Source organism: Spea bombifrons, chromosome 10 (assembly GCF_027358695.1).
Source record: "Spea bombifrons isolate aSpeBom1 chromosome 10, aSpeBom1.2.pri, whole genome shotgun sequence".
In the NCBI taxonomy this organism is placed as follows: Eukaryota; Metazoa; Chordata; class Amphibia; order Anura; family Pelobatidae; genus Spea; species Spea bombifrons.
This window is the reverse complement of record NC_071096.1, coordinates 23340755-23353571: the sequence shown is the minus strand read 5'-3', so window position 1 is coordinate 23353571 and position 12817 is coordinate 23340755. Positions and strand designations below refer to the sequence as shown.

The window sequence follows — 12817 nt, the reverse complement described above, 5'->3', positions numbered from 1 at the left end:
CAACCTCAGGCCATCATGCATCGTGGGGTACAGACAGAGCCCCTCGTATCCCCTGCACCTGGGCTCCTAATAGACCTGCTCCCCCGGTTCGTGACAATGATACACACAAACACTTTTACAGTCATTCACTAATTCACACAATCATTTATTCTCTCACTCATTTACAGAAATCATTTACATATTAACGCATCCTCACAAATTAATTCACGCTTTCACACAATTCATCCACACATTAATTCACACTCACTCATTCACACAATGCATCCACACAATGATTCATTCATTCTCTCACTCATTCATTCATTCTCTCATTCTTTATTTCAATATTCTTACTACCCCCATTTCTCGCTATCTACCCCCCCATTTCTCACTACCCCCCCATTTCTCGCCATCTATCTCCCCATTTCTCGCTATCTATCGCCCCATTTCTCGCTATCGCCCCATTTCTCGCTATCGCCCCATTTCTCGCTATCTACCCTCTTGCCCCCCCATTTCTCACTATCTACCCTCCCCCTTTGTAGTTCACTTACCTTGCAGAAGCCCTGCGGTGGGAGCGCAAGGCCTCTGTTAATTAATGTGGAATCCAGTTTTATGAGCTACTGTTTTAATTTATTTCATCTTGTACCTAAATGGTATATCTTTTTTGTAAAAAAAAAACAAAAAAAACCCTATTCATTAATAGAAATCTACCTGTGAAAATAACTTTAATAAAAAGAGTTAAAATTTAAACAGCTGTCCATAATCTGTGATCTGGCTATTATACCTCTTTCATGGGCTTTGTTTAAAGGCTAAACTAGAATAAATGTATAAGAGGTGGCCAGTGAATATATTCCCAATGGTAAAATAATAATAAACAATTTATGTGAAAATATATAAAATATATAATACATCTTGCAACAAGAGCAAATTAAGTGAAACACCAACTTCAAATAAATAAACTACAATGCATAACCTGTTCAATGATAATAACACCCAAACCAACAAAACAACCATAAAAAAGTAATAAACTTATTAATATAAAGAAAACATTAGACCAAGAAATGAAGACAAAAACGTATACAGTAAACACCTTCTCAATATTCTTCAAAGATTAACTAAAAAATAAAAATACAAACACACACAGTGTAAACTGATGGAAAATGGTTATTAAAAAATAAAGATGAAATGGCACTCACAAGAGATGCTCCAAAAACATGGAGCTACATATGCAGGTAGAATAAATGCACCTGTAACGCTGGCATTAGGTAAGGAACCCAGTATGCAGGGATCGGCAACGGGACGAGAATAACAGAACAGGTGCAACTGGAGATGCAGAGATCCACTTCAATGATCAAACTTTAATCAGCAGAGGGAATCCAATACAATAAGTAGAAACAACAGGATCGGAAATGCTGAGCTTCACTTAGTCAATCAGGCATTAATCAGAAACAAAGTCCAAATGAATAAATCAGGAACGCCAAAAAATCAGAAATGCTGAGCTTCACTTAGTTGATCAGACACTAAGCAGAAACAAAGTCCAAATGAAATTCAGGAATGTCAGAATCAGAAATGATGAGCTTCACTTAGTTGATCAGGCACTAATCAGAAGCAACTACTACAGGAGAAGTGAGCCTGACTGACACGACAACCAAGCACTGAATGAGAGTCAGTGCTTGGTTTTAAACTTGCCGCGCTCCCACGCCCCGCCCCCAACCTCTGACAACAATGGAGGTAAGTGTTGGGTAGCCGCTAGATGCGGGTACTCGGGCCAGGAGCTACGTTGGGGCCCGTAACAGCACCAAATAGGCAGCAAACGGGTGAACAAACAAAGAGCAAACTAAGAGCAAAAAACTTCTGTTGATAGATATAAACTTCTATATTAAAGCCAAAATACACCAGTCGGAAGCTCCAAAGACAGCGATGTAGGTGGAGGTAACGGATAGATGCTGCTCTACAGGCAAGAATGTAAGTCCAGAATCATTGGGGCGCACCAATTATGAAAATCGGCCACACCTCCCGAACACAATTACAAAGTCTATGGTAGCTCACAATGCTCAAACACCAAACTATTCGAGTTAGGCAGTGTGGGAGACTGAATGGGTGAATTAATAAATTAAGTAAGTGTGTTTGCACAGGCAGGCTGTTTCAGGGGCAGAGGTAGCACATGCAGGTGGCTTCAGGGGTAGAGGTGGCACAGGCAGGTTACTTCATGGGCAGAGGTGGCACAGATAAGCTGCTTCAGGGGAAGTGGTGGCACAGGCAGGCTTCTTTAGGGGCACAGGCGGCACAAGCAGTCTATTTTAGGGGCAGCAGTGGCACAGGCAGGCTGTTTTAGGGGCAGTGTCTGGCTTAGCGTATAGTGATAGGGGTTATTCTGCACTACCGTCAATGTCTGGCTCAGTTCATAGTGAAAGGAGTTATGCTGTTCCATATCTGTTTAGTAAATGTTATTTATTTAAACTTTTTCAATTAATGAATTTGTAAATTTTTTCAGATTATTTTTTTGCAGATCATATACAGTTTACAAATTTGTGAAATACCGTATTGGCTCGATTTTAGGCCGCACTTTTCCCCCCTAAGTTAAGTCTTTCAAGTGTGCGTGCAGCCTGTAATCGGGGTTTAGCGCAGGGATGCGCAATTCATATCGCCCAGGCGCTGCAGGGGACCTGGATCCTCCTCTCTGGCAGCTGGTGGACGTCTGCACGATCTGCACAGAAAACCTGCTCTGCTGGCACTTCCGCAGTGACATGATCTGCCGGCGCTCTGTCATAGAAGCCCCAACAGAGGTGCCGGGCAGCAGCAGTGGTTGTCCATGCGCATTGCGCAGACGTCCACCGGCTGCCCCTAGTAGACACCAAGTAGTATGGAGCATGGAGGTCAAGCCTCGGGATGCATTGTTAAGTCTGTGGAGGGCACAGTGGCATGTCTGGGGAGCAGAGTGGCATGTCTAGGGGCAGAATGACACATCTGTGTCATATTTGGGGGCAGAGTGGCATGTCTGGGGGCATAAAGCATACCAGGGGGCAGACAGAGGGGCATATCTAGAAGTCATTTACATTATGAATTAAAGGGGGCCTTAAAATGGCAATTGGTTCTCTAAATTTCTGTTTGTATAGAACATATCCTGTCCAAAGCAGTGTGACAGAGCAGGCCGCAGATGCTGGGACGGAGCCTGACTATTTGACACACACACACGCTCTATTACTCGATATAAATTATATACAAATAATAACTTTATTATGCAATACTTTACATAAAATAGACATCTCTGCACAGACACTGCCTTATACCGATATGTGCATAAATCCAAGCTGCTTCAAATAGTTTTAATAGTAATACATTGCTCTTATCATATATATACGACCAATTTCAGACGTGGTTTTCATTTCTTCTTTTATTTATATAACATCAACATTCATGCATTGCTTCTTATAGTATATTCAAGGGGTATGACAAAACAAGAACTGCTGCTTTCTGCTAATAGCCTTGTATTGTGACTCTGTCATTGGCCGACTGATCTGATGCTATTTGCAGTGCCCTGCCTAAAAGCTTTCAGTCAAGGGCCCTGTCCAAGGGCTATCCTGACAAGCACCCTGTCCAGGGGCCATCCTTCAATATGTCTTGTCCTTAGAACTATCCAGCTTCTGCCCATGAAGTTCATGAATTTTCACTCTTTTCTGTGAATATATATACTGGTATACTCACACTTCAAGCACCTCTTTCCCCCCGTCTTCCCTGTACAACTCACACCCAGGCACTTCCTCGTACATATTATGGCTGGAACTGCTGAATCTCTGAACGCCTTTCTACTTTTAGGTATCATGCATTGTGAGAAGAGAAGAGCTAGATGCCACACACCTACATTTTTCAGATCATCCAACTAACTGTAATATAAGACAAAGACAACACAAGTAAATACAAATGCAGCTTTTAAACGATCATTTACATTGAAGATTAAGAGTTAACCTATATCACCCATTTTAAAAAGTAATTGCCCTATAAACACAACTGGTTGTGCCCACCTTGGCAGCAACAGCTGCAATCCAACATGTGCGATAACTGGCAATTAGTCTTTTCCATGGCTGCGGAGGAATTTTGGACTGTTTATACTATGTTCTTATTGTGGAATGTTAGCTTTATGCCAGATGTAAAGAAACCCAGGTCCTTCAAAAACTTCCACTTTTGACTCTTAAGTCCACAGAATATTATTCCAAAAGTCTTGAGGGTCATCAAAACACAGTTTTTGGCAAATGTGAGACAATCCTTTGTGTTCTTTTTGGTCAGTGGTGTTTTTTTCCTTGCAACTCTCCAATGGATGCCATTTTTTGCATGGCCTTTTCTTTTTGTGGAATCATGAACACTGATCTTAACCGAGGCAAGCGAGGCCTGTAGTTCTTTACATGTTAATCTGGGTCGTTTGTGACCTCCTGGATGAGTCGTTTGTTGGCTCTCATAGTGGTTTTTTGAAGTCCTAGAGTCCTGCAAATGGCTTTATAACCCTTTCCAGACTGATTTTAATGACTTTGTTTCTTATCTGTTTTGAATACCATACATTGTGACATCATGTGCTGCTTTTTGAAACCATTTAGCCTACTACACTTTAAAAGACATGCTCTATTCAACTGATGTTTAGATTCAACAGGGCTGGCAGTAATCATGCCTGGGCGATTATCAATTAAATTATTTGTATTATTATTATTACTATATTTTTCATTTGGCGATGTTGTAGAGATAAGGTAGTTGTGTTGTAGGTTATTAAAGACATTTTACATAGTTTTTTCCTCCTTAAAAGTACAGTATCAAACGACCACAGCTGCACAGCATCATGAAGTTCAGCTAGATAATTTTCAATTGCATGATTGCAGTGATTTTAAGACGTCTGGTAGCAGTGGTGTAACAAACAGGGGAGGGCTAGAGTTGAATGACAGTGCTCTATCAAAAGTCTCTTATCAAAACTTTGCAGTTGTACAGAGATTAAGCCTAGTGTTAGTGGTCACTGCTTGTAGTATTTCTTATTATTTGCACCCCGCACACACACATACTATCATGCAAACCTGCCTTAACAACCACTCATTTTAACACCATACACTTACACATACATAACACAAAAGAATCCAACCACACTTTTCACAAATAACATAATGTTATAAATATTGTGGTATGTATAAGGATCTCATCCTCAAAACAGGGAAACTCCTGTAAACTTGTACACCTTGTAAGAAAAGAGTTCTACACAAGCCCTTATATAAAATATATTATTTTATTGTACAAAAACTTTTTAATAAAAAACATATAGAGTATTTCATCATATAGACAACAGAGGTTTTTTGGTGGAAGATAATCAGAGCATATAGAGGAAATATGGCTATGTATATATAAAGTGTCTCAAGTGCATGTAAACCATCAAAAGAATCATAAAGTGCTAGATCATTCAAGTGCTAGATTCATTCTCCTTGAAAAAGGAGAACCGAAACGGCGTAGGGGAAGTGGAGGACAATATGGGTAGGGAGCACATTGCTCTCAGGATACTGTTCTGATTATTGGAATTACCTGCATATTTATTATTGATGTCGATAGTGTTCTATATATTTGGTAAATTTAAAGGTGCACTCCACAGTGAGTAATATTAACCATGCACTTTTTGATGTTTATAAAATTGATAGGTGCACTCTATATAGAGTAAGATACAACTATACTTGAATGATCTAGCACTTTATGATTCTTTTGATGGTTTACATGCACTTTATATATACATAGCCATATTTCCTCTATATGCTCTGATTATCTTCCAAAAAACCTCTGTTGTCTATATGATGAAATACTCTATATGTTTTTTATTAAAAAGTTTTTGTACAATAAAATAATATATTTTATATAAGGGCTTGTGTAGAACTTACACATACATACTGTCTCCTACTACTAACCCTAGCCACTAACCCTGACACTCTACTACCAAACATTGACACCATAATAACATAACACACATACTCACACACCCCCTCATACCAACACCACACACTAACACAGTGACTTACTCTAATACCATATGCTCACACATACATACTCACACTAACACTTTCGACCACTGGGCTCCTTTGTTACAGGCACACCTCGTTGTCATGCACCCACCATAGCGTGCCACTGCCGTTTTAGGCAATATGGAGGACTGAGAAAAAGAAGTCAGATATGTTTTTGTTTCTCCCCTTTTTGTAAATGAGCACTTATCTCACGATGTTAAGATTGACCTTGGGTAAAACCGCACCTTTAATGTTAGCACCTTTCTAAGCATGCCCTATGTGTTTGAACCTTACGTATTAGCTTCTCAAAATGTGTATTTGCCACAGGTCTATCTGAAAGAATAAAGGGATGTAATTCATGTGGGCATAATACTATTATTCCCAAAATCATCTTTCTTGGCCATGGATAGAAGACACACAATGAACAGTATATTGATAAGTGACAGAAGCTTATCAGGGTGTTGTGACTCAATTCTATTGTGCACATCTTTTCCTGCAACACTGTGGTTGTATACCAAGCTTTTCTACCATATTAAAAAATACCACTTCAACATTTTAAATCCCTGAATAAGTAAAAATCTTAGCACATTAAGAGATAGGTGCATGGGCATATACATATCTTCACATAATACACACTGATTCCTACATACATGCAAACATTAATCCTAATGATACCGGCAGTATTTTTATGGGCAGGGGTGCCATAGGACCAACTGCTACCATATTCATGCCCCATTCATACTCATGAGCCATGCCCCATTCAGTGTCTATCACTGAGACTGGTGGTTTGGCATACTCACATCAGGCGTTTTCTGAGGGGACCTAGATTTAGGGGAGGGGGCTGGAGCTGCAACTGTGTATGACAAAGAGGAAGATGATGAGCCAGTGTGTGAGTCACTCCCTGTGTTGCACTGCTTCAGTTTGCGTCTTTTGGCAAGAGGAGCATTCTCCACGCTCTTTAAGAAAACACCTTCTCTTTTTCCACGGTTAAAAGCCTGCAAGAGTAATCAGAAAACATGTGAGTTTGTAGGTAAAAGAAAATCAAGTCTTTAACCAAACATGTCACATATGCTTAAGGGACCTAAGAGTTCTCTTCATTAGAGTCACATTTAGTTGGTCCCACCAGATTTCAGTTACAGTGTTATTCAACAGATTAATAAAATTAGCAGTGGAGAATTAAAACCTACAATTTGTCAGTTTATAAGAACATAGATCTCAAGCCATGGTAAATGTGGATGGGTCACAAATGTTTTTCTTTCAGACACAAACTAGATTTTTCAAAATGTATTTAGGTGGGGATCTGTATTTGCAGATTTTATCTATCTTTTGTGATGCCTTAAGACTGTGCAGTGGGTATAAAAGCTATAACCCATTCTACCACAGAACAAGTTTTCACAGACCAGATAAGGATGTAACAGTTTTCTGTTAGTTCAGAGACTATAAATCCATGGTGTAATCACCAGGCAACGTGTTTTTGTTTGCTTTATGTTTTACAGCATGGTTTTGTTTATACTGCCTCCTATGATCTAGGCCATTATTATTATTGTTACTGAATACACCACAATCTTGGGGCACCACTAGTGTATACCTTTTTTGCTTACACAACAGTGCTTTACACTGATAAACTATGTAACTACACTCACTGGCCACTTTAGTAGGTACACCTTGTTAGTAACGGGTTGGACACCCTTTTGCCTTCATTCTTCGTGGCATAATTTCTACAAGGTGCTGGAAACATTCCTCAGAGATTTTGATTAATATGGACGTGATGGCATCACGCAATTGCTGCAGATTTGTCAGCTGTACATCCATAATGCGAATCTCCCGTTCTACCACATCCTAAAGTTGCTCTATTGGATTAAGATCTTCTGGTGACTGTGAAGGCCTTTGGAGTACAGTGAACTCATTGTCATGTTCAGGAAACCAATTTGAGATGTGACATTTGTGACATGGTGCATTATCCTGCTGGAAGTAGCCATCAAAAGATGGGTATACTGTGGTCATAAAGGGATGGACATGGCCAGCAACAATACTCAGGTAAGTTGCCGAGTTTAAACAATGCTCAAGTGGTACTAAGTGCCCAAAGTGTGCCAAGGAAATGTGCCCCACATCTTAACACCACCAGCCTTAACCGTTGATATGAGGCAGGATGGATCCATGCTTTCATGTTGTTTATGCCAAAGTCTGACCCTGCCATCTGAATGTCGCAGCTGGAATCAAGACTCATCATCTTTCAGTCTTCCGTTGTTCAATTTTGGTGAGCCTGTTCGAATTGTAGTCTCAGTTTTCTGTTCTTTGCCGACAGGAGTCGTACCCAGTGTGGTGTTCTGCTGCTGTAGCCCGTCTGCTTTATGGTTTGACGTGTTGTGCATTCAGAGATGGTATTTTGCATACTTGAACCAGTCTGGCCATTCTCCTCTAACCTCTGACATTAACAAGGAATTTTTGCCGCACACTGGCTATTTTCGCTTTTTCAGACCATTCTCTGTAAACTAGATGGTTATGCATGAAAATCCCAGTAGATCAGCAGTTTCTGAAATACTCAGACCAGCCATGCCATATTCAAAGTCACTTAAATCTCCTTTCTTCCCCATTCTGATGCTGTGAGTCTATATTGTTGATACATGTATCACCATGGATGAATTGTATAACAGTTTTGTATGTTTTTTTCTTGTGAAAATGGATCGTCATGCGACTTTCCAAAACTAATTTTATTTTTTTTTCCTTTCTAAATATGAAGGTATTTTTTCTTGTATTTCTTCCACGCTTTTTCTTGGTTTTTCTTTTACTTGTTGGCAAAATATTGAAGCTCCATAGATCACTTGACACATAAGTGAAATCTTTCTTGTGACAATGTATATTTTTAGGGCTGCAACTAACGATTATTTTAATAATCGATTAGTTGGGCGATTATTTTTTTCGATTAATCGGATAAAAAATGCAATTTTTTTTAATTTAAAATAATGTAATAAAAAACGTACAATTTACACTTTCATCTCTTTATTGCAATGGCCTCTTGCTATTCACCTTCTTATTTTACTGACATAAAAGCTACAAGAACCCAAACACAGTGTTTCCCAAACTAGGTTTTAATACAAAGTTATTAGTAAATATTAATTCATATGTTAACTATTTTTCATATTTAATAAAAACTGAGAAAAAAGCCTTGTTTATATTTTCTTTTATTTACCAAACTGCCCCCAGTTATGCACATCTGACCCCCAGCTTGCCACTCTGCCCTATATATGCCTTATCTTATACCTCTTATATGCCAGTGATATCCAACTGAGCCCCCTGATATACCTTTTACCCCCAGATATGTCTTATGCCCCCCTGATATGCCTTATAACTTCCAATATGCCACTCGCCCCCATTTATGCCTTATATCTCCCTATATGCAACTGTGCACCCTGATATGCCACTCCGCTCCCCATAAATGCCCTGCACCACCCTGAAATTCATTATACTCCCGGATTCACCACTCTGCCTCCCCCAGATATGCCACTCTGAAATTCATTATACCCCCCATACACCACTCTACCTCCCCCTATACACCACTCTAACTCCCCCAGATTTGCCATTCTGCCTCCCTGAAATTCACTATACCCCCATACACCATTATAACTCACCCATACACCACTCTGCCCCCTCCCATACACCACTCTGCCTCCTCCCCATCCCATACTCCACTCTGCCTCCTCCCCCTCCCATACTCCACTCTGCCTCCTCCCCCTCCCATACTCCACTCTGCCTCCTCCTCCCTCCCATACTCCACCCTGCCTCCTCCCCCTCCCATAATCCACTCTGCCTCCTCCCCCCTCCCATACTCCACTCTGCCTCCTCCCCCTCCCATACTCCACTATGCCTCCTGTCAGCAACGGAGGTTCGCAAGACACAAGGGAACCGGGTAGAGAGTGTTATATTTATTATAATACATGCGATAAAGGTGTGAGGAGCATTTACTGAAGCCCATGTGACAGCTGCAGAAGTGTAGCAGACTGCCTAGGAAGCCAAGACTTTATATATGACTCTAACCTACTGAAAAATAATTATGTAATTAACCAATGACATTTAAAAGAAAAGGTATGTTCAAGAACATATTTTATTTTCACATTTTAATTTATAAACCAATTCCCTGCAGTTTCCATAAGTCCATGAGATAAATTACATTTAGGGTAAATCAATGTTTATTGAGCATTTTTTAGTAAAATCCAACAAAGGAAGGGGGGTACAGAAAAAGAAAAGGGAGGGAGGACCCGGAGGAGGGTACAGTCCAAAGCCATCACGACATATGCAGTAAGAATCAATATACAACACGAAGGGTGTACATTCGGGAACAACACATCTGGGTCAACAGCATGACAGCGGAAGCATCATGATGGACTTAGCAAAAATGGCACCCAGAGGAGTGACATCGACGTGGCCCGTGACACAACAGGATGTGGTATATGTGAAGGGCTCCGAGTGGAGCGGGGCCAACGAGCCCGGCAAATTATAGAGTCGGGGACATCCAGGAGCTAGTCCCATATGGGAGACGAAAAACGACAGACACCGGAAGGAAGTCGGGGCCTGGGTGCAACACAGCGAATGAGGCACCGCGAGCAACCAGCAAGTGGTATCGTGACGGACCGGGAAGAGGACAAGAAGACAAAGGAGCCAAGAAGGGGAAAGGAAGACAGAGGGCTGAGAATGGAAAAGGACAGGTGCGGGGAGAAGGAGGAAGAGAAAAAAAAAAAAAAATAAATAAAAAAAAATAAAAATAAATAAATAAATAAATAAAATAAATAAATAGAGAGGGGGGGTGGGGGAGGCAAGGTGGGGTTCTACGGAGCAGGAGTGGTCGCCAGGAGAGGGCGGACCTCGGGGCTCGAGAGGTACTGCACCCAATGATACCAGAGACGAAGATGTTTTTCAGACCTATCATCCGCCGAGCACATCAGTTCCTCAAGGACACGTCTCCGCTCCACCCGCAGGATCCACTCCCGAATCGAGGGCGGGGCAGGGTCACCCCAATGCAGGGGGATTATAGATTTGGCCGCCACCAGGAGATGACGGAGTATTGTAGATTTGTACCAAAAGACAGGATAGGGCATATGCAGCAATAGGAGGAACTCGGGGGTGAACGGCAGCTGTCTGTCAGAAAGGGCTTGGGCGATGGAATGGACCGTGGTCCAAAAAGAGAGCATCTGAGGGCAAGACCACCATAAGTGAAGGATCGAGCACGGGGAAGCTCCACATCTCCAGCATTCATCCCGTATGCCGGGATTGTATCGGGCTAACGTGGACGGAGGGCGGTACCAACCAGCCAAGAGCTTATAGGACATCTCCTGGTCCCGGTTATTGATGGAGCACTGGTGAGTGAGGATCGATATCTTATGCCATTGCCCCTCCGTAAGGGACAGACCCAGGGAACTCTCCCATCTCCCCACGTGGAGCGGAGCAGCGGGGTAAACAGCGGGCAGAAGAAGTCCATAGAGCAAAGACACACCATGAGCCGGGGTCTCGTCTCGCACACAAAGATTCTCGAAGACAGTAAGGTCCCGGAAGACCTCATGCTTACGGACCAGAGCCCGAAAGAAGTTGCCCAGCTGGGCATAGTGGAACCGGTCAAGAGGAGTCGGCGGATCAGCAGCCACCAGGTCCTCCAGCGGCTTCAAGCCACGGGAGGAGAGGAAGGCCCGAATCCCGGACACCCCCCCAGCCGTCACCGCAGGAAAAAGGTCTACTCCCAACCCCGGGGGAAAAGCAGGGTTGTCGCGAATCGGTGTAAGGGGGGAAGGAATGGTGGAGATGGTGGTAGCGCGGAGCAATGAGTGCCACACCCCGAGCGTTGCGGAAACAAAAGGGTGAGAAGCAGCGACGCGACGGGCACAGGCAGCGGAGAGCCAGGGCAAAGAACACGTCGGAACAGAAAGCGAAGCACTCTCAGCCCCCACCCACAGCTTTTGCCGCACCCCGCTTGACCATTCAAGGACACGCAGAAGATGACAGGCCCGATAGTATGTGCGGGGGCAGGGCAGCGCCAGACCACCCCTATCTTTCGGCAGGACGAGCACGCTATGTTTAATCCGTGGAGAGCCACGACCCCAAACGAAGCGGAGGAAGAGAGTGCGAAGTGAGGAGAAAAAAGAGGGTGGTACGCGGACGGGAAGGGTCTGAAACAGATAGAGAAGCCGGGGCATAGCATTCATTTTGATCGAGTTAATCCTACCCACCCAGGAGATAGTGAGGCGAGACCACCGAGCAAGGTCAGTGCGCAGCGCAGAAAGAATAGGCAGGAAGTTTATAGGGAACAGTTGGGAGAAATCCGCAGACAGCCAAACACCGAGATAGCGCAATTTCGCTTCGCACCAACGGAACGGGAACGCGGCCGCGAGCGAGATCCTTTCCGGCGCGGGGACATCTACCCCCAGAATTTCAGATTTTGCCATATTAATTTTGAAGTTAGAGAGGGAACCGTAGAGATCCAGTTCCTTCAAGAGGGATGGCAGAGACAACCGGGGTTTCGAGATGGAAAAAAGAAGGTCATCGGCATAGCCCAGGATCTTATGTTGGGTGGTGCCAACCGGTATACCGGAGATGTCAGGGTTCAGCCGGATAGCTTGTAGGAGAGGCTCGAGGGTGAGCACAAACAGCAACGGAGACAGGGGGCAGCCCTGTCTGGTGCCATTACGAATGGGGAAAGAGTCCGACAAGAGCCCATTGATACGAAGCCGTGCCGAAGGAGCGGAGTATAGCGAGCGGACCCAAGAGAGGTAGCCTGCGCCAAAGCCCATGTGCTCGAGAGTGGTCAACAAAAAGGTCCAGTCTACGCGATCGAA

The 12817-nt window shown here is 43.0% G+C and overlaps 1 protein-coding gene across 1 annotated transcript in view; it reads right to left on the bottom strand.

The window, feature by feature from the left end:
- Positions 1–6747: 6747 nt before the first annotated feature.
- Positions 6748–12817, bottom strand: part of LOC128467232 (ribosomal protein S6 kinase alpha-5-like) — a 66181-nt gene continuing 60111 nt past the window's right edge. Inside the window, exon 17 of the mRNA XM_053448799.1 lies at positions 6748–6991. Coding sequence (XP_053304774.1) covers positions 6767–6991 — 225 coding nt within the window. The 3' untranslated portion in view covers positions 6748–6766. The remainder of the gene's footprint in view (positions 6992–12817) is intronic.